Below are 26,385 nucleotides of genomic sequence, written 5' to 3'. Positions count from 1 at the left end.
ACTCAGTACTAGCCTAAAATTAGAGAAGACAAATGGCTCCAACATCAACTGACAAACGATTCTACCTAGAAGATAACAGCATTAGAAAACCCACAGTAAATCCAATTGTATATTTTATCTTAATTTTGTTTTAGATTTTATTTTTGAATTGAAAATATTTGAAATTCATCTCTATCAGATAGACCTTAGGTAGTTGGGGGGGGGGGTTGTGTATATTTGTTGTTTTATCCATTATGCTTCTCTTTTTTTCTTCTATTATTCTATAAGTACTTTAAAAGCATAGGATTTTAAAAGCATAAGATATGTTTTTACTTTATTCCTCTTACATTTATCAACTTTTTAAACATTTTTTCTTTATTGGGCAATTAGAATTTTTAAATATTTCCTTGCTCCACCACTTCCTAACATATTTCTCATTTCTTTTTCCTATTCTTTTATTTAATATTGTCTTGTTCCTTTCCTTTGTTCCATGTTTATATTATTTTTATTGCTATCCCAGTTACCTCTAACTTTACAGCTAACTCTGTATTACTTTTGTTATGTTATATTCTATGCCCAGTAGTAGTACTGTATTGGCTTTAATAAATTTTAAGTGTACTTGCTTGCTTATCTTGTTTGTCTGGTATTACAGCTGTTACAGAAGTTTGTTATTGCCACTGTATAAGCAGTACTAAGCCATCAAAAGGAAATTGTTCACTCAGGAGATCCCCAAATAAACTCAGAAGAAATATCCTATCAATAAATGTACAAATCATAATACACAAAACATAATCATGAAAAAAATCATGACAATATGATAAATGAAATTGAAGTGGCTGATATAATGAATGGTTCAGTAGGTAAAGAAATTTGCCACCAAACTTGATGACTTGAGTTTGATCCCTGGAACCACATGGTTATCTGTCCTCTAATTTCCACACATATGTTATCACACAGATACACCCAATCAATCAACCAACCAATCAATTTTTAAATGATTAAAATGCCAGAAAAATAATTCAGAAGTCTACTTGTAAAAGTAACCAAGGTCTTCAGAAAAGACAAAAACAGCATAGAAATAGTAAAGAATAGTTTATGGCACCTACATGGAGACTCTCAATATCTGTAACTCTAGTTCCAGGGAATCATATGCCTTCTCCTGGCCTCTGCAGACACATAAATATACATGTGGATCACATATATACATGTAAACATTCACACATAGGCATAAAATAAAAATAGGTATTATGAAAATTGAAGGTGAATTTTATCATTATAAAATCTATTTATGGGCTGGGTGTGGTGGTGCACGCCTTTAATCCCAGCAGAGGCAGGCAGATTTCTGAGTTCGAGGCCAGCCTGATCTACAGAGTGTGTTCCAGGACAGCCAGGGCTATACAGAGAAACCCTGTCTCGAAAAACAAAAAAACAAAAAAACAAAAAAAAAACCAAAAACCAAAAAAAAAACCAAACAAACAAACAAAAAAACCCACCTCTTTATTACTACTAAGTCATTTCTATAGAGGATAGTGGGAGGAGTATTTCAGAGTAAAAAGAAGGGTAAACCCATTCATTGATAATAAATCAGTTGTGGATGGGTAGCAGAGATAAGAGAAATGAGCTGGTGGCAGAAGAGTTATCCAAAATAAGTAGTACATGAAAAACTATATGAAAGCCTAAAATCTTCCAACCCATGAAACCAAATTTAATTAGAAGGGATAGAAAATACATGTTCCTAGGTAAAAGACATCAATGGTCTGTCTCCCAGCACTAAACCCTGCATATTAAAATACTGACCTGCCTACCAAGATGTATCTATAAGTGCACAATGTGGATAACCTCAGTTATAGGGATAACCAAGTGATTAGGTATGAAACCTGGTCCAAGGAATGATTTCTTGCCTAGTATGGTAAACCTAGTGGGAAAACCCATGACTAAAAATATAATAGGTCCTAGTAGAGAACTTACTATTGTTTTGCTGAATTGTTCATATCATCAAAATACTTTCTACATATTTTTGCCTATACCCATTCTGTTGAAAAGCCATGTATTAAATAACTGGATTGAAAAACAAAACTATTCTCTTCCAGAAACAAACTTAACTGGCAAAGATAAATTAACATGAAAAAAAAAAAAAAACCTAAGTTTTTTAAGCAAGTAGGAACTGAAAACAAGCAAGGGACCTATAGTAGTATCTGAAAAAGCAGACATCAAGTAAAAAACTAGGTCACTACAAATTAATAAAGGTGATAATCCAACAAAAAGATATAATGATTGGAGATAAATGTACATCAAATATTAGTGCACCCAACTTCATAAAACATAATCTACCGGACACAAATGTATGGACAGAGCAAGATATAGTAGTAATAAGTGATTTCAATTCCCAATTTCATCAGTTCATTTATCATCTAGACCAAAAAAAGTATGTAATAAACTGGACACATAATAAAACTGCATCAGAGATCAAATGTTAATACACATTTACAGAATATCCCATCCAATGGCTATTAAATATATATTCTTCCCAGCAGTCCACAGAAATTTTTAAATACTTTTATAAATAATTTTACAAATCCTATATTATCCTTCTACCAAAACTTGATAAGACAACAAAAAGGAAACTACAGACCAAAATATTTAACAAACATAAGTTCAAAGCTTCAATAAAATACTGGTAAATCAAAATCATATCACATTAAAAAGACTATGTACCATGATGGAGCTATTTTCATTCCAGAAATACAAGAATGGTGCAACATATGCAAATCAATAAATATAATGTAGCACATAAAAAGAATCAAGTGTATAAATCACATGATCATTTCAACAGGCACAGAAACAGCCTTTGATAAAATTAAACATCTATTCATGATAACATCCTTGAATCAATTAGGTATAGAAGGATAATATCTCAGTGTAGCAAAACTATATTTGACAAACCCATAGCCAGTATCACACTGAAAAAAATAAACCTGAAACAGTTTTGGGAAGATGTAGGACAAATGTGTCTATTGTTTACTGAATCTTTGTGGTATAACGTAATATGCATACTTGCTCAAGTGTGCTATCAACAGATTTAAATATTATAAACATCCTGGCCAAGAAAGTTTATAAAAATCTAAAAAAATAGATGTATACAAAGCTGCAGTTTTACTCAAAAGCAAATGTAAAATTTTTAAATTTAGGAGAAAAATTAAAATGAAATATGTATAGTTTGAAAATATAGGCCACTAATTTCAAATTTATTTTTAAATAATTACAGGATGTTATTAAGAAAGGATATATACTTACCAATATGTTTTTCAATTCTTCAAGTTCCACTTCTTTGTTATTTTTAAATTTAGTCATCTCTTCTAAAATAAACAAAATAAAATGTGTTGATAACTGGATTAAAAAGCAGGAAAGAAAAGAAATAAGCAATAATGACATTTAAACCGATAAGAAGGACACATGCTCCACTATGTTCATAGCAGCCTTATTTATAATAGCCAGAAACTGGAAAGAACCGAGATGTCCCTCAACAGAGGAATGGATACAGAAAATGTGGTACATTTACACAATGGAGTACTACTCAGCTATTAAAAAGAATGAATTTATGAAATTCCTAGGCAAATGGATGGACCTGGAGGGCATCATCCTGAGTGAGGTAACACAATCACAAAGGAACTCACACAATATGTACTCACTGATAAGTGGATATTATCCCAGAAACTTAGGATACCCAAGGTATAAGATACAATTTGCTAAACGCATGAAACTCAAGAAGAACACTTTGCCCCTTCTTAGAATTGGGAACAATCACCCATGGAAGGAATTACAGAGACAAAGTTTAGAGCTGTGACGAAAGGATGGACCATCTAGAGACTGCCATATCTGGAGATCCATCCCATAATCAGCTTCCAAACGCTGACACCATTGCATACACTAGCAAGAAAGGACCCAGATATAGCTGTCTCTTGTGAGACTATGCTGGGGCCTGGCAAACACAAAAGTGAATGCTCACAGTCAGCTATTGGATTGATCACAGGATCCCCAATGGAGGAGCTAGAGAAAGTACCCAAGGAGCTGAAGGGATCTGCAACCCTATAGGTGGAACAACAATATGAACTAACCAGTACCCCGGAGCTCGTGTCTCTAGCTGCATATGTAGCAGAAGATGGCCTAGTCGGCCATCACTGGAAAGAGAGGCCCATTGGACTTGCAAACTTTATATGCCCCAGTACAGGGGAATGCCAGGGCCAAAAAGTGGGAGTGGGTGGGTAGGGGAGTCGGGGGGAGGGTATGGGGGACTTTTGGGATAGCACTGGAAATGTAAATGAGGAAAATACCTAATAAAAAATATTTTAAAAAATGAAGAATCAACCCATATCTGGCACCATTATCAGGCCAAAAACCTATGGCTAAACAGGATAAAGCCTAGGGAGCAACTACTACTATTTTCCTGCTAAATGAACACACACACCCCTCAAAAAAGATAGGCCAACACATGTAAGGAAGCTTATATAGAGTCTAAATCAACTATGCAAAAGTAATAATAGATAAATATTGACACTTATGTTTTTAGGTTAACTCATAGCCAAATGAATCCAAAACTCATGAAAGCAAAATAAACAATGAGTCTACATAAAATAATTTGGAATGGGGTGTGTACCTTTTCTTTCCAAACTCATTACTTTCTGAATCTATCTGGCTTATTACTTTCTCTTCCAATTTAAAAGAATTGATCTTCTTTCAAATTCATTCTGATCATTGCACTTTGCATTTAAATATCCTCTTCTGTAACTTTATCTGTTCTAAAACATACCAACTCTGTGCAGAGAAATCCTTATTTCCTATCCCACCAAGCACCCCATATAAATACAAAACCAAAGATACCTGATTAACTTCTCTGCCCTTTCAAGCTATCTGATTTCTCATACTATCTTTTAAATTCCTGCTTATTAACTATATATTGTTTAACTCCATGTAAAACTAATATCTATTTCCATGATATTAATAATTTTATGACCTCAAAATCCAACAATAGGCACTTTGTAATGTCATTCTCAGTCTTATTGTGTAACTGGGTCATATTTGATTGTATGAAACATTCCCTACTGTATTTTCCACCTTAAAATACCAAGACCTTGCATTATTCATATTTCTTCTCTAACTCCTACACCTATTTTCTTGCTTTTACAGCTTTCTTTCTTGCTACCAGGAAAAGTAGTGCTTTACAGTGCTTATTGTTATTTCTATGAATTCAGTATTAATTTTTTTTTTGTTTTTTTTTGGGTTTTTTTTTGAGACAGGATTTCTCTCTATAGCCCTGGCTGTCCTGGAGCTCACTTTGTAGACCAGGCTGGCCTTGAATCAGAAATCCACCTGCCTCTGCCTCCCAAGTGCTGGGATTAAAGACATGTGCCACCACGCCCGGCTCAGTATTAATTTTATAAAATCTTTTCAGCATAATCTTCCCACTTTTTAAATATTTTTTAAAGATTTACTTATTTGTGCATGTGAGTATTCTATTTACATGTATGCCTGCAAGACAGAAGAGGGCATCAGCTGTCATGTGATTTCTGGGATCTCCGAATGAGCAGCCTGTGCTCTTAACATGTAATTTTTAAATTGCACTCCTATACACAGTATTTTCAACATTCTATCAACACAACTACCCAAAGCCTCTCTATACCTTAATCTACTTACTTAAATCTCTATACTTAAAATCTACTCATAATATCTAACTCTTCCTTAGTACCTTTCCTACTCTTTTGCTTCATTTTGGTACCAACATTAACATTCAATAATAAAACTGAGCATTTACCTCAAATACATAAATATGTAAAAATATGTATTATTAATCTGGACCCCTGAGATCTCTCAAACACTGGACCACTAACCAGGCAGCATACACCAGCTGATATGAGCCCCCCAACATATATACTTCTGAGTCTGTGTTCATTCAGAGATGATGCACCTAACCCTCAAGAGACTGGAGACCCCAGGGAATTTAGAGGTCAGGTGGGGTGGGGTGGGGCATTGGGACGTCCATGTGGAGACAGGGTGGGTTGGGGAGGAGGTGTGGGATATATAACAGTTAGAGGATGGATATAGGACAGGGAATAGAATATGGAGTGCAAAAAATAAATTAAAAATAAAACAATTTTTTTAAAAAAAGAATATATATTTATCTTTTTAAAACTGTAATATAAATATGTATTATCATATTGATCATAAATATAATTTAAAATAGAAGTTTTGATATTTTCACTTTTTAGTTTAACATAATTTTTGCATACTCCCTCATTCTGAATACTATTACCCCAATGGTTTTATTTTATGTCTTTAACCTTTCCCTCTTAGTAATTAAAGATTTCTCAAGAGCACAGTGTTTTACTTTCATGTTCCCACAATACACATAATGCTGTTTCAGTTCTAAAATTCCTTATACAAACTTCTCATAATACTCTAGTATGGCAAAGTATTGAAATTACAATGTGATATATAATAGACACTTAGTAGTAAAAAGTTGTTATAAATATACAATAAAGATATTTAAAAGTACTAATACTATTCCTTAATCTACAACATTCAACAATTCTAAAGACAGTAGGTAAGTGCAATGATTTAAAAATAATACTTTGTATTCTGAAGGAATGTTTTAATTAGATAAAAGAAATTGTCTAAACTATTATATTTGGGTTTTGGTTGGTTGGTTAGATAACTGGGTTTTGTGGGGGTGACTGGCTAGCTGGTTGGTTGGTTGGTGTTTTTTGTTGGTGGAGGAAGCATGGGGATTGGTTTTACAAGCATAGATTAGCTCTGTATCTCTGTCTATTCTAGAACTCACTCTATAGACCAGGCTGTCTGTGAACTCATCCACTTGCCTCTGCCTCTCTAGTGCTGGGATTAAAAGCATGCATAACCACTGCGATGCCAAGTTAGCTGGTTTTCTGAGACAGGGTCTGTCTATATAGCCCTGGCTGTCCTGGAACTCATTATGTAGACGTGGCTGGCCTTGAACTCACAAAGGTCCACCTGTCTCTGCTCTCAAGTGTTATGCCATCATAATTATGCTAAGAAGTAAAGTTATAAATAAAATTATCTGGACACTGCAAGGTTAGATAACCAAGTATCAATCAACAGTGGGAAAGTAAGGACTACAAAAGGAAAGGCATCAATATGGTTCAATACTCCAACCAAATCTGATATGATAGCACAGAAATTTTATTCAGTAATAAATCACTGAATAAGGTATTTATGCTCCAATAAACACAGTCACCTACAGTCCTCTAAACACTGTAATGAAACTCATTAAGTCAGTCAGTCAGTCTCTCTCTCTCTCTCGCTCTCTCTCTCTCTCTCTCACACACACACACACAGACCATGAAACTAGAAAGAAGACTAGTTGGAAAAAGCAAGATTATTAGAAATGGGAGGGGCACAAGCAAAGGTAAATGTGATCAAAATTTACAATGTATAAAAATGTCACACTGATTACAATTAATATATGCTTTTAAAAATATTTTTTAAAAAAGGAAATCAACCTAGGAGCTAACTACTTATGAAATGTTAAGTAAGCATTATTACTAAGCAGTATTACTTGTAATTGTTTTAGCTGTACAAGTAAGTCAACTAACGGTATAAATATTCAAATTAATATAAAATTTTATAGAAAATTATTAATATAAATACTTGTCAATTCAGATATAGTAATTAAAATACCTTTTAATAGAAATTGAAAAACAACTTGTTTTATCTTTTAATTGTCTACATTTGCATATATTTAACCTAATAAATATGAAGCATAGACTTATAATTAGCTAACTACCTAATCGTAAGTTCACAGAATTATAAAACTGTTTTATTGTGTAAGTTCTTGAACTTTAACAGTATTATATAATATAAAATCATTTTTCCTAAAAAGATTTTATGATCCAACTCCACTAAACAAAATAGAATCCACAAAATAGAAGGATGAGCCAGGTGTGATGGTGTACATTGGTAATACCAGCACTTAGGAGGCAGAGGCAAGAAGACTGCTACAAGTTCAAGACTACCCGGGTCTACACAGAGAGTACTGGGCCAGCTGGAGCTACATAGCAAGACCCTAAGAAAAATATAAAGAAACAAACAAAGAAACAAACAAATCAACCCAGGAAGTAATGCATTCCTGTAATCCCAGCATTCATGAGGTAAAAGGACCAAGATTTCAAGACCAGTCTGAAATATGAAATATGATCCTGCCTCAAAAATTGTTTCTTCAATTGAAATGTAATCAACATTTCCCTAAGGATTATTCAAGCCTTTGAATTCTAAAATTAAAAAAAACACACACAAACACCTCAGGTTTATATTAAAACATCTATAAACCATATAAAGAAACATAACAGCTTTTTTCAACTGAAATATTCTCTATTCAATTAGAATTTTTCCCTAATTTTTATATTTGTTTTTATTTTATATACATGAGTATTTTGTCTGCATGTACATATAAATACCACATGCATGCATATTGTCCAAGAGGCCAAATAAGATTCCCTAACTCTACAATCATAAACAGTTGTGAGCATCATGTGGGGAAAACAAATCTAAGTCCTCTGCAAGAGCAGTAATTAGTCTTAACTGCTTGTTAATAGTTTAATAAATTTAACAAAAACCTCAAATTTATTTTTATAATTAGTTATTAAAGTTATCAAAGTATACTTCTCTATAAATCTTACCTAGTTCACTTGATTTCTTCTGGAGTTCCACAGTAATCAGTTTCAGTTGGTCTTCATTTTTTTCCAACCTTATGAGAAAATTTTAAAATTCAAATTATTATTTTAGGTACCATTCATCTAATAACTAAAACTGGAACAATGTAACAGCTGATGTATCTAAAATAGATTCATTCAGTAAGTAAACATTAAGTATTAATCTATATAAGGCAGTTTAAAATCAAAATTATAATTATAATTACATCTACCTAAAATCTTAAGTCTTTTTTTTTTTTTTTTTTTTATTATATGTAAGTACACTGTAGCTGTCCTCAGACACTCCAGAAGAGGGCGCCAGATCTCGTTACGGATGGTTGTGAGCCACCATGTGGTTGCTGGGATTTGAACTCTGGACCTCTGGAAGAGCAGTCGGGTGCTCTTACCCACTGAGCCATCTCACCAGCCCAATCTTAAGTCTTATAATTTGTATCTTAATTGCTAGTGGTGGTAGTGTAAACCTTTAATCCCAGCACTTAGGAGGCAGAGGTAGGCAGATCTTTGAAGCCAGCCTGGTCTACAGAGCAAGTTTCAGGACAACCAGGGAAGGCTACACAGAGAAACCCTGTGTGGAAAAACAAAAATAAAATTTAAAAAATGTATTTTAAGCTTTTCTTATTTTCTGTTTCCTTAAACCATAAACTGAGGTGAGCCAGCTCAACAAGTAAGTGGGCTTGCTACCAAGCTAACCACCTGAATTTAATGCCCAGTAGAGAACCTACTCCTACAAGTTGTTCTCTGATCTCCACACACAAGCATGCATGCATGCATACATGCATACACACACACAGACACACACACACGTAGTAAATAAGGGGCTGGAGAGGTGGCTCAGTGTCTAAGAACACTGACTGCTCTTCCAGAGGACCTGAGTTTGATTCCCAACAGTGGGCTCACAGCTGTTTGTAACTCAAATTCTAAGAGATTCAACACCCTTTTCTGGCCTTTGTGTGCACTGTATGCATGTGATGCACAGACATACATGCAGGCAAAACACCCATACACATAAAGTTTTTTTTTCCTAGTTTTTAGTAAATAAAAAAATTTAAGGTAATTGGAACACATTATTCTACAGTAATTTATAATTTTATTATTTACAAATTGTTTGACAAGTTAATCAGAAATATATAATAGAAGAGCTTAAAAGGTTACATTTTTCTCCTCACTATGTACAGTAGAAAAGAAAAATTAAGTAGATCCAGGATATAAGTTGGGAGAGAAATTTGTTCCTCTCATTTACTCTGCCAAATTTAAATTGAACATCATGCTAACAGGATAAAAATAATTACCTAGGCCTCAACATACTTTTATATTAAAATCGCATAAGTGAGGAAAAATAGAGCTAGTTGTTGATCTAATTTTAAATAAATACTATTTAGGTTAAAAGCAAATGAGTATCACATATAGAGTGGTATTTACTTTATTCCAAGATAGTTGCTAAATTAATACATTGTAAGTAAGGTTACAGACCTCAGTGAAATAAATTTTTTAACCTGGACATTATTCCTATGACACTAATAATCCATACACAGTGGTTCTCAACCTGTGGGTCACAACCCCTCTGGCAAACCTATCTCCAAAAACATTTATATAAAATATCATCATAACAGTCACAAAATTATAGTTTTGAAGAGAAATGAAAATTATTTTATGGTTGGGGTCACAACATGAGGAACTATATCAAAGGGTCACAACTTTAGAAGGTTGAGAAGCACTGGTCCACACTATTGATAAACATGTCCTACCACTGAACCAACATTTAAGGACTTATCTATATAACTTGACCCCACGGCAAAGCATGCTTGGGAACTTTTTCCAAAGAATGCCTGATTTTTAATGGACCTGAATATCAAAAGTAAATCATTTTTATGTATTTACTTATATGTTTAAAAACTGTTTCACCTTTGCTGTTCTGTTCTCAGTAATTCCTCCAAGGTGCATGTAGTAGCTTTAAGTTCAGTCACCACAAATGAGTGAGTAGTTTTAGCTTTGTTGAGTTCTTCCATTTGAGCTTCTTTTACTTCAGTGAGCTGAGAAATAGTTTTTGTTGCTATCTGCAAATCTTCCTCTAATGCTTTCTGAGTGCTCTAAGTGAAACAAAACACAAAACAGAAAGAATAATGCAAAGGCCTAAAATGTTTAAAGGCTTAAGTCATCTGTTTCTATACATTTGTTTGCCTTTGCACTCCATACTTCCTCCTACCCATTGTCCTTTCTTGGCATACTGAAATAACCCACACACTATCAAATTTCAAGTAACCATTCTCTATAGTTCTGATCCCTCCAGAGATTTCCCATGCAGTTAGCCCACACAGTTCTCTCCATTCTTAGAACTGTTAATGACTCTATTAGATTGAGTTATTCTATTAGTACTTAGGTATGTTTAATCCAATGCCTCTTATTAGAAGCATTTTCAAGGTAGAATTAAGTTTTCTATTTGAATCTCTGAGTTATAATACATTTTACTTGTATCCAATAGTATTCGTTAACTGATTATGTGATACACACCATACAATAGTCACTAGTCAGTTTTTAAATCATACCATACTTCTTTGCATAGACATTTTAATATCTTCAAGTTCTGATGTTAAATGATCCTTCTTTTCACTTAATTCTTTTAAGTTTTCATCTTGTAATTCTAAAAGATAAAATTATAGATAGGCATTGTTTGGTAGAAATGGTTATCAGGGAAACTAATTGCTATAGCAATTACTTTTTTTCCTGTACTAGAAAACAATCCAAAAAAAGAACAATACACATATACACACTAAATTTCATAAGACTATTTTTCCAAAACCTCACAAATGAACATTTTTTCAGTATCTACATTTATAATTACAATAGAATGAAAACAGACATATAACCCAGCTTTAACATGAAGATTAAAAAACTATTCCTTATTTTTCATTTGTGCATTGCTGTCAAGGAGTCAAGGGCTTATATATGCCATCTCCTATTCCATTTGTCAATACAAATATGTTTTGGAGCCAGGTAGAGTGACTGCAAGTCTAGAATACTATCTCTAGGGAGGATGAAGTAAGAGTAAAAGTTGGAGGCCAACCTGAGCAATTTGGCAAGCTCATGTCTAAAAATTGGGGGGCGGGGGAGAAGGACCCTGAGTAGCTCATGCTCCTTCTCAAAAATAAAAGTTTTGAAAATAAAAAAAGGCTTTGTCCATTGTGAAGCAAGCTAAGGCTCTGTTAGGTCATAAATATCATAATTATTAGGTAATATGCAAAAATCTGAGCCTCGGGTGGTCTTCAAAGATATAGTCTTTGGGGTTTTGAAGAAAATGATTTTTTTCTCTTCTTATAACACAGGCTAGAACCCTATGATGGTTCCATCAAAGATTAATATTTAACACTAAAATGTTAAATGTGTGTTTCTAGAGAATTTTTTTTTTTTTTTTAGTTTTGTTTTTTGTTCTGGAGGGTTTTAGTGGTGGTGGTGGTGGTGGATTTGTCTGTGTTTGTTTTGGAGACAAGGTCTCACCAAGTATCCCCTAGTTACCTGAAACTTTTTATATTTCAGGGTAGCCTAGAAATTAATATGTAGTCCAGTCTAGCCTGGAACTTGGCAATCTCTTGCCTGACACTCTTAAAGGATTATAGACATGTACCACCGTGCCTGAATGAAATATTTTAGAATAGCAAAACACTGAGTAGTACATAAATATACAAAAGCTGACGCTAATTTATGATTGTACATATATGATCTAATATACCATGTAGTCACTAAAAAAGATAATAGAAATCTCACTAACAGTCATAAAATAGAAAAATGACAGGTTAAAATAGTATTTGTATAAGCCATGAACATAAAATAATTAACAAAAAGTACTTTTAAATTCATATTCCAATAATGAAATTATTCATGATTTTATTTTCACAATTTCCTATCTTCACTTCTAATTTCTACCATAAATATTTAATATTATATTTATTGGTGGGCTATGTTATATAAAAAGATTTTTATTCCACTTAATAGCTAATATTTACTAAATTCTAAGTCTCAGTTAAATAGTCTATGTGCCTTATATATCCATTCATTTTTAAACCTCATATAAATACTAAGAGGAAAACTTCATCATCTTTTCTGGATTCAAACTATATTACTGCTTCTTTTTAAAATTTTTACTACATTAATTTATGTGTGTGTGTGTGTATCAATGTCTGTGTTGTGTCTGCATGGGAGCATGCATGTGTCACAACATACATCTGAAAAAACTTGTATAACTGGGTTCCCTCCTACAGATTTGGGGGACTGAATTTGTCATCAAGCTTGGTTAGCTGCTGAGCCATCATCTCACCATCTACTACTGTCTTTTCTTATTAGATGCCAAAATATTTAACCATTTTGACTCTACTATTCCCACCCGCTTGGGAAATTAGAGTATTGACTATTGACATTTTTAAGGCTTCCTGTTATGATAATACAGCTTAAAATGTTCAAACACAATATTCAATGGCCCCACCTAGAAATCCATCCCATCTGCAGACACCAAACCCCCACACTTTTGCTGATGCCAAAAAGTGCTTGCTGACAAGAGCCTGAAATGGCTGTTCCCTGAGAGGTCCTACCAGCACTTGACCAATACAGATGCAGACCCCAAGGGAAGAACTAGGAGAAGGACTGAAGGAGATGAAGGGGACTGCAACCCCATAAGAAGAACAATATCAACTAACTGGACCACTCAGAGCTCCCAGGGACTAAACCACAAACCAAAGAGTATACATGAAGGGAGCCAGGACTCCAGATACATATGTAGCAGAGGATGGCCTTATCTAACATCAATGGGAGGGGGAGCCTCGATGCCCCAGTGTAGGGGGATGCTAGAGGCAGGAGTAAGTGAATGGGTGGAGGAACACCCTCATAGAGGCAAAGGGGAGGGAGGGGGAAGTGGTAGGGAGTGGGAGAAGGGTAACTGGGAAATGTAAAGAAATAAAATGATTAATAAAAAATTTTTTTAAAACACTGAGTCATCTATCCACCCCTGAAAACTGCTTTCTTTAGAAAACTAAGGGTCTGTTATTTTTCGATTGCCAGACAAAATTCCCTGACCAAGGCAACTAATTTTCCAAAAAAGCTTTGGAGCTCACGATCGCAAAGAATTAATATCTATTACCAAGAGGATAAGGAGCATAGCATCAGACAGGCATTTCACTGGAGCAATAGCTAGGAGTGTTTTACTAATTGAGTCTTCTTCCTTGTGGTGAATAAGAATGACACCCATCCCCACCCCCAGGTCATATATTTGAATACTTGATCCCCCAAGCACAAGTATCCCAATAATTGATCCATAAGCACAAGACACTGAGACACAGCAAACTGGGAATGTCTTGGGCTTTTTAAACTTCAAAGCCTGCCCCTGGTGACACACCTCTTCCAACAAAGTCACATCCCCTAATCCTTCCAAAACAGTTCCAAGCACTGAAAGCCAAGTATTCAAACACATGACCCTATGGGGGCCATTCTCATTCAAGCCACCACAGGGAGCTGGGAATATGATTCAATCAGTAAAGTACTTGCTGTGCAAACATGAGGACCTGAGTTTGATCCTGAACCCACTTTTTAAAAGCTGGATGAAATGGTACATGCTTATAATCTTATGTTGGGAAAGCAGAAGTTGGAGAGTCTATCCAGGATAATTGGCTACTCCAGGTTAAGCCAACGATCCTTTCTCAAAATATGTCTTAATCAGAAAATCCACTCTTACCAAATTACAATGAAGGCCTTTACCAAGAGTAAGAAAGGAGCCGAGTGTGGTAGTGCACACCTGCAATCCCAGCACTTGAGAAGCAGAGGCAGGCAGATCTCTGAGTTTAAGGCATATTAGACACTGGAAAAAATTCTCTCAAGAATAGAAAAACATGGGGGGCTGGAGAGATGACTCAGGAGTTAAGAGCACTAACTGCTCTTCCAGAGGTCCTGAGTTCAATTCACAGCAACCAGATGATGGGTCATAACCATCTATAATGAGATCTGGTGCCCTCTTCTGGCATGCAGGCATACACTGTATACATAATAAGTAAGCCTTTAAAAAAAAAAGAATAGAAAAACAAAAAACCATTACTATGTTCTGGAAAATAGATGGTGTTTCACACAGTATATTATACCTCCAAAATATTTTGCCACTTGAATCAATAGATACAAACATTTATAAATCTGTCTCATCCACCTGGGTTCTCTAAGTAACTGCCTCACTCCTCAGTTTACTATACATATATTTATCTTCACATTTCCATGAATTGTACAAGGCATATTTTCTTATTGTCTTGAAGAGATCTCTAGCAAACTGTTAATAAACTAAGGAAAAGTTTGACAATTTTCTCCAATACTTTTCAAAAAAGACCTTGCTCTAAAAATTATTAACTTCTTCCACACTCCTCCCAGGGGATTCATTAATTTATAAAATATCTGGATTCATTCATTTATAAAATATCTGAGGGCCTCATATGTTTCAGGCACTATTTTAAGCACTTGAGATGAACAAAGGAACAAAAGGGAATATGAAAGGGCCTGTTGTCCTGTTTAGTTTGGAGGGTTTTTGTTTTGTTTTGTTTTGTTTTTTGTCAACACCTGGAGAAAGAGAACCTCAACTGAAAAATTGCTTTAACAGACTGGTCTGTAGGCATGCATGTCTGTGGGATTTTTCTTGATTGCTAATTTACATATGTGGCCCTAGACCACTGTGGATCGTGCAATTGCAGACAAATCATGTGTTGTATAATAAAAAGCTGGCTGAACATGACCTGGGAACAAGCTAGAAAGCAAGTCATAGGCAATTTCTTTTCAAGGTTCAGCTTTTGCTCTTGCTTTCGTTCCTGTTCTGACTTCCCTAAGTGATGAACTATGATCTATAGGTGTACATCAACTTTCTTTTGGTACTGTTGTTTGAGCAACAGGGACCCAAACTAGAACACCCATCATAAAGTAATGATGACAAAAATGATGACAAGTCATCAATAGACAATATGTACATTAACCAAAACTGTACCTTGTATATCATATATACAAAAAATGCATTGTCCAAGACAACTAAAAATAATGTCTTTTGATAGCATGTTGTTGAAACTGAAGGTTAAAAGTACGAAAAAGAGAAAAGAGGAGCATATGTGCTTTGATAAAGATCTCCAAGTGATTCAATTATGCCCTCCTTCAACCGATCCAAACCAAGTGTAAGAGAAAAGCAATAGAAAGCATCATTAAAAATTGTAACAAAACCCAAAAATTTAGAAGAAAAAGAAAACATAAGTCACACTCTCATATTTTTATATGTATTCTTACTTGTTTTTTCCTCTAATTGATTAGCTTTATCTCTGGATTCCTCTAAGAGAAATGTTAAATCTTTCATTTTATTTTCTTTCTCAGCACTTTGGATCAACAGTTGTGATACCTAAAATAAATTTTAAAAAAAAAAAACATTGTAGATGGGAAAAAGTTAAAATTAGCACCTTAGCATTTATTATCACCTATAATTATATATACTTATTTTATGTTTTAGATACTGTGTATATCATTTAATGCATGCTTATAAAATATATATTTATTGAATGAATGAGTAAAGCTGGATTCTATATTCAATATTGAACTACTCATTTCAAACTTTTAAAGAAAAAGTACATAATAAAAATTAATTTACTCAATAAATATTATAAGCACCAGAAACTGTTAATATTGAATATATAGAAATGAGAAAACTCACCTTTAAGAAACTTAGCATTCACACAAACAACTACACCTGAGCCTTATCATCAGTAATAGAACAAAAATGCTATCAAAATCAGGAAAGAAGCTATCTTTTGACAGTATTTGTATTAGGGTTTTTTGTGTTTGTTTTTCTGAATAGAGTTGTTATCTGTATTCTTTACTAGTCTGGAGTTCTATGTAAACCAGAATGACCTCAAACTCAGAGACCCACCTGTCTTGCTGAGACTTTAGGCATGTGCCACAAAGCCTGTCTAGGGGAGGAACATCTAAATCAGTCTCGTGGAAAGTAGTAAAACTTTCGAGGGGCTAAAATGAGTCTTGGTATATAAAAATTAATCAGGCAAGCCAGATATGAAGCACACACCTTTAATCCCAGCACTGGGGTAGGAGAGCGTAAAGTATATAAAAACAGGTAAGTTCAAGGTCAGCCTGGCCTATGTAGCAAGCTCTAGGACAGCCAGGACTATTTAGAAAGACCCCATCTCAAAAAACAGAAAGGAACGAAGGCAGCAACACAGGCAAGCAAAGAGAAATGGTTGTTCTAGGCTGATTTAAGAAGACAAACTATTGAGAAATCTTGATATAGATAACCAAAAGTATTCAGATGTAAGAAACAGCAAAAGTTAAAGATTCAAATTTAAAAAAAAAAATTCACCTAAAAATTAGCCACGAAAGTAACAGAAACTTTATCTCTAAAAAGCCACAAAACAATTATAATCCAAATTGTTAAGGTTCAGACCAGGATGAACTGCATGAAAAAGAGATTGCATAATATAAAACTAAAATTGATATTCTTGCAAATATCAGAGAATATAGACTTACCATTTACAAGTCTTCCACTATGTGATATTAATAGAAAGAAGCAACAGAATTTTTCAGTTTCATTAGTGTTAAAGAGAGTTAATTTCAAAATGAACTGCAAAATGTGAAATGAGTTGTTAATGATTATCTTTATTTGTTAGGTTTTTTTAAATAAAATTTCTCATATTTTTTCAGCAATGTAAAATGATATAAACATTGTAAATTCATTAATTCAATACCAAGGGCTAACCTTCCAATGAGTGTCTAATTGAATCATGAAAATAAATTTGACTAAGCAAAAAGCTAAAGATATATGTGCATAAAGACACACATATATATATATACATACATATATATATACACACACACATATATATACATATATACATATATATCTTTAGCTTTATATATAAACTTTTTATATAAATTACTCATATATCTGCAAAAACAATGCTTTTGATATTTTAGGTATTTTATGAGTTAACAAATGTAAAGAATATAGCATCAATCTCACTGATGGATATGATATGCTAACTAACCTAATAGGATCACTACTCAATGTAGACATAAACCAAAACATCACATTGTACCTCATAAATACATATAAACATTATTTATTTTTAAAGAATAGAAATAGTGAGTTATTTTTTTAAAAACCTGATTCTCCTTGTTGTTTACTTCCTTCTGATATTCTTCTTCAAGATGTTGGATTTTTTCATGATCTTCCTTTACTTTAAAAAAGAATAAATAAACCTTGTCTTAACATAATTGCATAGCTTTTTCATTGCCAACTAAATTTAAATATTTCATTTTTCTCAAAGTTATACTAAACCTCACAAGTTTCTAGTACACTAATACTTGTATTTTCTTGTTGCCAATTCTTTTTAATAAAATAGTGATTGTATATCAAACTTATCAAAGTGACTGTATATCAAACTTATAACTTAAAATCCTACAGCTCTTATAACAGTACTTACTTATCTAAAATGACAAACCTTAGATATTTGTACCTTAATAATTTACCAAGAAATATAAAAGGTAAAACTATGCCTCTAAAAATTAATAAGCCATAATAAATTTTGTTTTATAGATAAAGTAGTTTCAAAATCAAAAGAAAATGTAACAAGTATTAATTCCCTGCCACCAATATGATTTTGAGGAGCTTTCAGAAGCAAAGGTAATATGAAATATACAATAGTTGAGGGTATCAAATTAAAGAGACACAAATATTAACAAAATCTAGTAAAATAAAAGTGGCAGAGAAGCAACATGAAAATATAAATAGGAATCTTACACTTAAAATGCATTTCCAGTCTGGCATTCTCAGCTTGCACACGAAGTTCCTCAAAAGCTAGTATCATTTTCTAGAATACAAAATTTAACTTTTAAAATGAGACTTTTTAAATACTTTTTAAACTTTGAAAATATTAGTAAATTTTACCTCATAATCTTTAGATATAAATTAATACACCTTTGAAAAATGAAACCACTGTAACAATAATTTACTAAAAAATATAAAGTGTGCCTATAATGAGGCCAATATGATACCTTTCAGCCAGAGTTTGATCCTTGGAATCTATATAGTACAAATAAGAACCCATCTCCAATCTCTACATGCACACTGTGGCAGACACAACCACACATACATACAAACTATGTTTTTAATATTTTATATATTTAAATATATATGCATGTAACTATGACAGAATGCCTAACATCACATAATACTGCACAACAGCAAAGTGAATACTGTCACTCCATTATCTTAATAACACATTTTAACATACAATAATCCCCTGCCACAATCCATAGGATTCTAAAGGGGTAACAAAAACAAATATAATAGCATCAAGACTATCATTTTAGACTTATTTGTGCTTATTAAATTTCTTTCTTCACCACTAATGTGAGGCAGTCCCATAAAAATTCAAATTTGTATTTGCATTACCTGATAAAATGCATTTACTCAGCATTCAACAAATCTTGCTTCATAAAATCAAATTATTTCATTCATTCATTCATCCACTAAATATTTACTGAGTGCCTATTATTGTGTCAGAACTTATTTTAGGATATAACACAAAGCCCACTGTACTAGAAATGTGACGTTGAATATAAGAATATAATGTGCATATATATAAAATAAGCTTATATATCACATAACTGTAATATAGTTTTAAATGTTCTTCATAAAAGTTAAATGAAATAGAGAATAACTGAATAAAGATGTTTAGATCAATAGTATAGTTAAGAGGGGAAAATGTTCATAAGCATACATAAGAGTGTGAACACAAAAATTCTGAGGGGAAAAGTATTAAAATCAGAAAGTATTTCATAAAGCAAGAAACAGAAAAGGACCAGGCATGGTAGTTCAGGCCTTTAATCCCAGCACTCAAGAGAGGCAGGCCTATCTCTGTAAATTCAAGGACAGCCTGGTCTACAGAACAAGTTCCAGGATGATCAGGGCTACACAGAGAAACTCTGTCTCAAAGAGAGAAGAGGAGGTGCAGAAGGAGGGAGGGAAAGAGAATGGAGGAAGGAAGGAAAGAAGGAAAGGAAGGAGGGAGGGAGGGAAGGAAGGAAAAAAGACAAAAAAGCCGTAACAGAAATTGTTTTCTGTTGAAACACTAAGTATGCTATCTTTTGTGGTAAAAGACAAGACAACAATAGTAAGCAGAAGCAAAATACAGATTAGTAATACCCATCCTTTTGTAAAATTAATTGTTGTATGTCACAATGTGCTGTGCCCGAAACAGGGTCAATAAATATTTAACAAATTGAACTGTATTACTAACATGTAAATTTAAAAGGTATTATGGAGTTGAAGAAATAATTCTACAATGAAATCACATGTCATATAGCAAGAGAACCCTTGAACATAAATAAATGATGAATGAGAATGGTGGCCTGCCTGTAATTTCAACCTTGGAAGGCAGAGACAGGAGATCCCTGAAGCAAGCTGGCTAAGGAGATCAGCCATATCAGCAAGACCTGGGTTTGGCTGACATACCCTTATTTCAAAAGAGACACCCTTGTTTCAAAAGATAAAATAGTAGAGCACTGAAAGAAAATTCCTGACATCAACCTTGAGCTACCATATATACATGTGAACACACATATATAAGAACACACAAATATAAGAAAAGGGGTGGGGGAGCTACTACAATTCCACATATGATCCCAGCACACAGAATGCTGAGGTCTGAAGACAATAGATCTAGATTATATAAGATCATGTCTTATATTCCCCCTCTTTATAAAAAGGCTACTATATATAAAACATAAGTATTCAAAGTTTAGAAACTTAATTTTACTGGTGATTCAATCATGCAACAATAAATAATTTTATTTATTATAATTTATAGCAACTGCAGTTGACAAAAACCTTTGTAGCTATCACTCTTTCTGCTTAGAAATTCTTTTCCTTAAAATAATCATATTTTCACTAACACTTACCTCAATGTTGCTATTTAGATCCACATAAACTTGTCTGGTTTCTTCCCGCTCATATTCATCTGTAATTATTTAAAAACTTCAAAACTAAATTTTAAAATATAACATCAACAAGACAATACTTATAATACCCCCAAAAAACATAAAGACATTTAAAATTCTGTAGGTATATAATTCAGTTCTGAGTTTCTAAAAATAGCATCAGAAAGGGTCTGGATTTTGATCTGTTATGCAAGAAGCTTAGAAGTTTCTAATCTATAAACAAGAAAGCAGGTAAACTGGAAACTCTCTGACCCAAAAAAAGCCAGGTCACAGGGCAAGCAACTACTTTCAAACTTAAGAGACATGGATAGGCAAAGCCACAATTTACAACTTATCTCAGCAGAAAGGCCAGAACAAACAAATTCTGGAAACCAGAGCCAGCGTTAAAAAAAAAAAAAAAGCCAAAATACCTGAACTGTAATTGCCACATTATTGTGTGGCATTGCTACACACTCAATGTGGATGAATCTGAGTAGGCACAACATCCTTACAAGTTTTTTCTTAAATTTTCCCTAGGTTCAAAGAAATATTGTCTCATGTTCTAAAAAGAGGAAGCAAATCGAGACTACTGAAAATACATTAAGGCATCCTGTTCTTAATAGAGCTTTCCTATGGGAGAAACTAAACTAGGGCAAAATCATAAACTCACGGGCCTGGGGTAGGAGAGAGAATTGATTTCAGCCTTCCATATACAGGAATAAAAATATACTGTTCTACTTATCTTTAGACTACCATATAGTAGAGGAAAAGAAAGGGAAATAAAGTGAGAGGAAAGGGAAAGGAATAAAAGGCGGAAAGAAGGGATAGAAGGGAAAAGGAAGAGGAAAGAAAAGGAAAAGGAAAGGAGAAAGATTAAAGGGAGAAGGCTAAATACCAAACTCCAGCACACACCAGCCATTTCTATCTTGTCCCACCTAAAAAGAAAAAGTACTTGAAAGTTCATAATTTGTAGGCAAGTATTTACAAAAACAAAACAAAACAAAAACCTAGGCCTAATCACAGGTCTACAGAATATACCCTACATTTCTCCCTATCCTCTATATAATATCACCCTAACTAAAAAGATTACTTTATAACAGTTCCATGTCCAGCTATAAAGTAGTAAGAGAAAAAACAAAGAGCAAACATTAGAACAAGGACTAAACAGGGCAGAGGGGACAGGAATTATCTATAAACATAAAAAATAATAATAAAAATTTTAATGAAAAGGAGAAAATTTCAGAAAAAAACAGAATTGTAATAAAAGTTGTAAAAAATATATATTCATAAAGAAACACTAGGAAAAAAAGGAACAAAGGACTATTTCAGACAATAAAAACTAATAATTTCCCCAAATTCAGACACTGAACCACATATCCAGGAGACTCAGGGAACAAAAGCAGGATAAACACCAAAAGAGAAAAAAGAAAAAAAAAAAAAAGACATCTAATTCTATCATGTTCAACCTAAATAAAACCAAAGATAAAGAAACTAAAAGGAAAAATTCCAATGAAGAAAAAAGAATTATAAAATAAATAAAATATAAAAACAAATTATAAATGAAAGTAAATAAAAACATTTTCATCTGCTAGGCTCAGATCAGAAGACTTAGGCCCAATGATAGTCAGTCTGTACTACATGGTGAATTAGAGCAATCAACTCTCATAAGTTGTCCTCTGACCTCCACAAATGTGCCATAGTACACATGTGTGCACACATACACACACAATAAATAAATGTAATTTAATCTTTTAAACTTTCTCCAAACAAAGTGAGAGAATTTATTGTCAGTATACAGGCTTCAAAAATGTTACAAGTTCTTTAAAGTGAAGGAAGTAGCATAGGTAAGAAATACAAATCTGTGTAAAGATGATCATTGAAGAAGGAATACGTGAAGGAAAATTTTTTAAACATTCTTCAGTACTAAGATCAAACATAGGGCCTTAGGCATGCTAGGCAAGTACTCTACCACTAAGCTACATTCACAGTCCTTCACTTTTTAAAAACAAGGTTTCAGTACACAGCTCAGGCTGGCAGTGAATTCAAAATCCTGCTTTTACCTCCCAAACTCTGCAATTACAGGCAAGTGCCCCCATGATAGTCTTGTTGCCCTTATTCTTACTTGGTCTAACATGTAATCTATGTAAGTTTAACTAAGTGAGTCTATGAGTGAGGGGAAGGCCTAGAACATTACTTCATACCACTGGTAATCTGTTCATTTGGACTACACTAAGTTTGGAGTTTTTTTTCCTTTAATAATAAATTAACCTAAGCTTGTTGCAGCTATTTTACATTATAAACGTTAATTTCTACAAGAGTCAAAACAAAATATTGTACAGCTATACAAAAATAGTTTCTTTCTTTGTATCATTATATAAGCACTTTTTTCCTTTGTCCTTTGAAACAGTATCCAACAACATAGCCCATGCTGCCCTCAAACTTGCATCTTTCAGCCTTAGTCTCCTGAATGCTAGGATTGAAAAGCATTGTATCACTATGCCTAGTATTTTCTATTCTTTTTCTTTTACTATTTCAATTTTCTGCTTAAAAATGAAGACATACACAATTTATCTGAAGCACACATGATATCAAGATAATAAACATCACTGTATTCTACTTCCACATCTTGCTCCATTGGAAAGTTTTCAGGTGCAGGAACATACATGGAGCTGTCATAACCTATGGCAACAATGCCTTCTTCTAGAATACCTCTGAAGGACTTGCTTCAGGCTCTTTTAAAGCTAACTTTATTTAATATGAAGGCACATTTTTAAATAGAAACCTAATAGTCTAGAAATTTTAAAAAGCAGTAATGCTTGCTTAGTATTCAAGTATTATATAACTAATATATGTGATATACTTTTATACAACTAGAAATGCAGACTTGTTTATAGCAACATTACTACAAATTAGTGTCTACAGTGTTACAAACAATTCATTGCCAGATGAAAATTTTCAACTCTTTATATTTTTATGGCACCAATGTCCTGTGTGCACTCCATTATTGACCTTAAATGTACTTATAAAATGTATTACTATGCCATGCCTACCCCACACAGCATTATTATTTCCTATTAAGGACATGGCTATATATCTTATTCTTGATTCAATGTCATGGCAGTTCTAGACAGAAAAAGGTAGTCTTAATGTCACATTTAAAGCCAGGTGATGGTGGCTCATACCTTTAATCCCAATACTTAGGAGGGAGGGGTATGAGCATCTCTGAGTTCAAGGCCAGCCTGGTCTATAACTAGTGCCAGGACAGCCAGGGTTAGAGAAACCTTGTCTCAAAAAAAAAAATCACATTTTAATGAATGAAACAAATATTAACTGTAAATATATGTACTTATTAACATTTATTACCTTTCAAAAAGAAAGATTTAACTGTTACTTTCATAAGTAAGGTCAGAGATACATAAAATTCATCGAAATCAAAAGTCCAAAAAACTGGAATCCCAGGTGCTCTAACATGCCCAAAATCACAGGTGATGAGGCCACAACATCTGCCCCAATAACCGGAGTAACTGAGTCCCCCAGGATCCAGAGATGCAGGAACCTCCCCTACCCCGACCACACACACCCTCAGTGGCATGAGTTTCTTCCAGTCTAAACTAGTACCTGGAGCAGGCCTGGGGCGCTTGCTTCTTACCCACTCTTGAAACACACAGAGGGAGTACAACTCCCAGGTGCTTTGAAATGCCCAGGATCACAGGATCACAATCGAAGCTTGACTCCCAGGAGATTGGACATACCCAGGAGCACTGGAGATCTGACACACTCAAGATCACAGTTGAGGCCACCCAGCATAACAGAGACCCCCACAGGAACCAGGGAAACACAAACCTCCACCCAGCCAAAAGTTATCAAAAAAGATAAGGAAAGACACTTCATACTCATCAAAGAAAAAAAAAATCTACCAAGAGAAAGTCTCAATTCTGAACATCGAGCCCAAATAGAAGGGCACCCACATTCATAAAAGAAACTTTACTAAAATTCAAAGCACACATTACACCTCACACAGTAATCGTGGGAGACTTCAACACCCCACTCTCATCAATGGACACATCAGAGAAACAGAAACTAAACAGAGACACAGTGAAACTAACAGAAGTCATGGACCAAATGAATTTAACAGATATCTATAGAACATTTCATCCTAAAACAAAAGAATATACTTCTTTTCAGCACCTCATGGTACCTTCTCTAAAACTAACCATATAATTAATTGGACACAAAACAGGCATCAACCAATACAGGAAAACTGAAATAATCCCATGCATCCTATCAGATCACAACAGATTAAGGCTGATCTTCAATAACAACAAAAACAACAGAAAGCCCACATAAACATGGAAGCTGAACAATGCTCTACTCAATAATAACTTTGTCAAGGAAGAAATAAAGAAATTAAAGACTTTTTAGAATTTAATAAATGAAAGCACAACATTACCCGAATTTATGGAACACAATGAAACCAGTGCTAAGAGGAAAACTCATAGCTCTTGGTGCCTCTGAAAAGAAATTAGAGACAGCATACACTAGCAGCTTGACAGCACATCTGAAAGCTCTAGAACAAAAAGAATCAATACATTCAAGAGGAGTAGACAGCAGGAAATAGTCAAACTCAGACCTGTAATCAACCAAGTAGAAACAAAGAGAACTATACAAAGAATCAACAAAACCAGGAACTGGTTCTTTGAGAAAAATCAACAAGATAAATAAACCCTTAGTCAGACTAACCAGAAGGCACAGAGACAGTATCCAAAATAACAAAGTCAGAAAAGAAAGGGGAGACATAACAACAGAAACCAAGGAAATTTTAAAACTCATCAAATCCTATGACAAAAATCCTATATTCAACAAAACTGGAAAATCTGGATAAAATGGACAATTTTATAGACAGATACCAGGTACCAAAGTTAAATCAGGATCAGATAAACCATCTAAACAGTCCCATAACCCCTAAAGAAATAGAAGCAATCATTAAAAGTCTCCCAAGAAAAAAAGCCCAGGATCAGATGGGTTTAGTGTAGAATGTTATCAGACCTTCAAAGAAGATGTAATACCAATACTCTTCAAACTATTTCACAAAATAGAAACAGAAGGAACACTACCCAATTCATTCGATGAAGCCACAATTATGCTTATACCTAAACCACACAAAGGCCCAACAAAGAAAGAGAACTTCAGACCAATTTCCCTTATGAATATCAATGCAAAAATACTCAATATTATTAATTCTCCCAAACCAAACCCAAGAACACATCAAAACAATCATCCATCATGATCACATAGGCTTCATCCCAGGGGGGATGCAGGGATGGTTCAATGTACAGAAATCCATCAACATAATCCACTATATAAACAAACTCAAAGAAAAAAAAACACATGATCATCTCATTAGAGATGAGATGAGAAAGCATTTGACAAAATTCAACACCCCTCCATGGTAAAAGTCTTGGAAAGATCTGGAACTCAAGGCCCATACCTAAACATAGTAAAAGCGATATACAGCAAACCAGTAGCCAACATCAAACTAAATGGAGAGACACTTGAAGCAATCCCACTAAAGTCTGGGACTAGACAAGGCTGCCCACTCTCCCCCTATCTATTCAATATAGTACTCAAAAAAGGAGGTCAAAGGGATAAATTGGAAAAGAAGAAGTCAAAATATCACTAT

The 26,385-nt window shown here is 33.8% G+C and overlaps 1 protein-coding gene across 3 annotated transcripts in view; it reads right to left on the bottom strand.

The window, feature by feature from the left end:
• Sycp1 (synaptonemal complex protein 1) overlaps window positions 1-26,385 on the bottom strand; it is a 108,720-nt gene that overhangs the window by 73,154 nt on the left and 9,181 nt on the right. For all 3 annotated transcript variants that reach the window (XM_085835263.1, XM_085835265.1, XM_085835264.1), the window contains 8 exons: window positions 20,688-20,746; window positions 18,526-18,595; window positions 17,889-17,962; window positions 16,008-16,116; window positions 11,264-11,358; window positions 10,623-10,807; window positions 8,688-8,755; window positions 3,274-3,335 (listed from right to left, as the gene is read on the bottom strand). In XM_085835263.1, coding sequence (XP_085691389.1) covers window positions 3,274-3,335; window positions 8,688-8,755; window positions 10,623-10,807; window positions 11,264-11,358; window positions 16,008-16,116; window positions 17,889-17,962; window positions 18,526-18,595; window positions 20,688-20,746 — 722 coding nt within the window. The remainder of the gene's footprint in view (window positions 1-3,273; window positions 3,336-8,687; window positions 8,756-10,622; window positions 10,808-11,263; window positions 11,359-16,007; window positions 16,117-17,888; window positions 17,963-18,525; window positions 18,596-20,687; window positions 20,747-26,385) is intronic.

Source organism: Mus caroli, unplaced genomic scaffold, assembly GCF_978045245.1.
Source record: "Mus caroli unplaced genomic scaffold, Mus_caroli_1 scaffold_3, whole genome shotgun sequence".
Classification (NCBI taxonomy): domain Eukaryota; kingdom Metazoa; phylum Chordata; class Mammalia; order Rodentia; family Muridae; genus Mus; species Mus caroli.
This window is presented reverse-complemented; position numbering and strand designations above follow the sequence as displayed.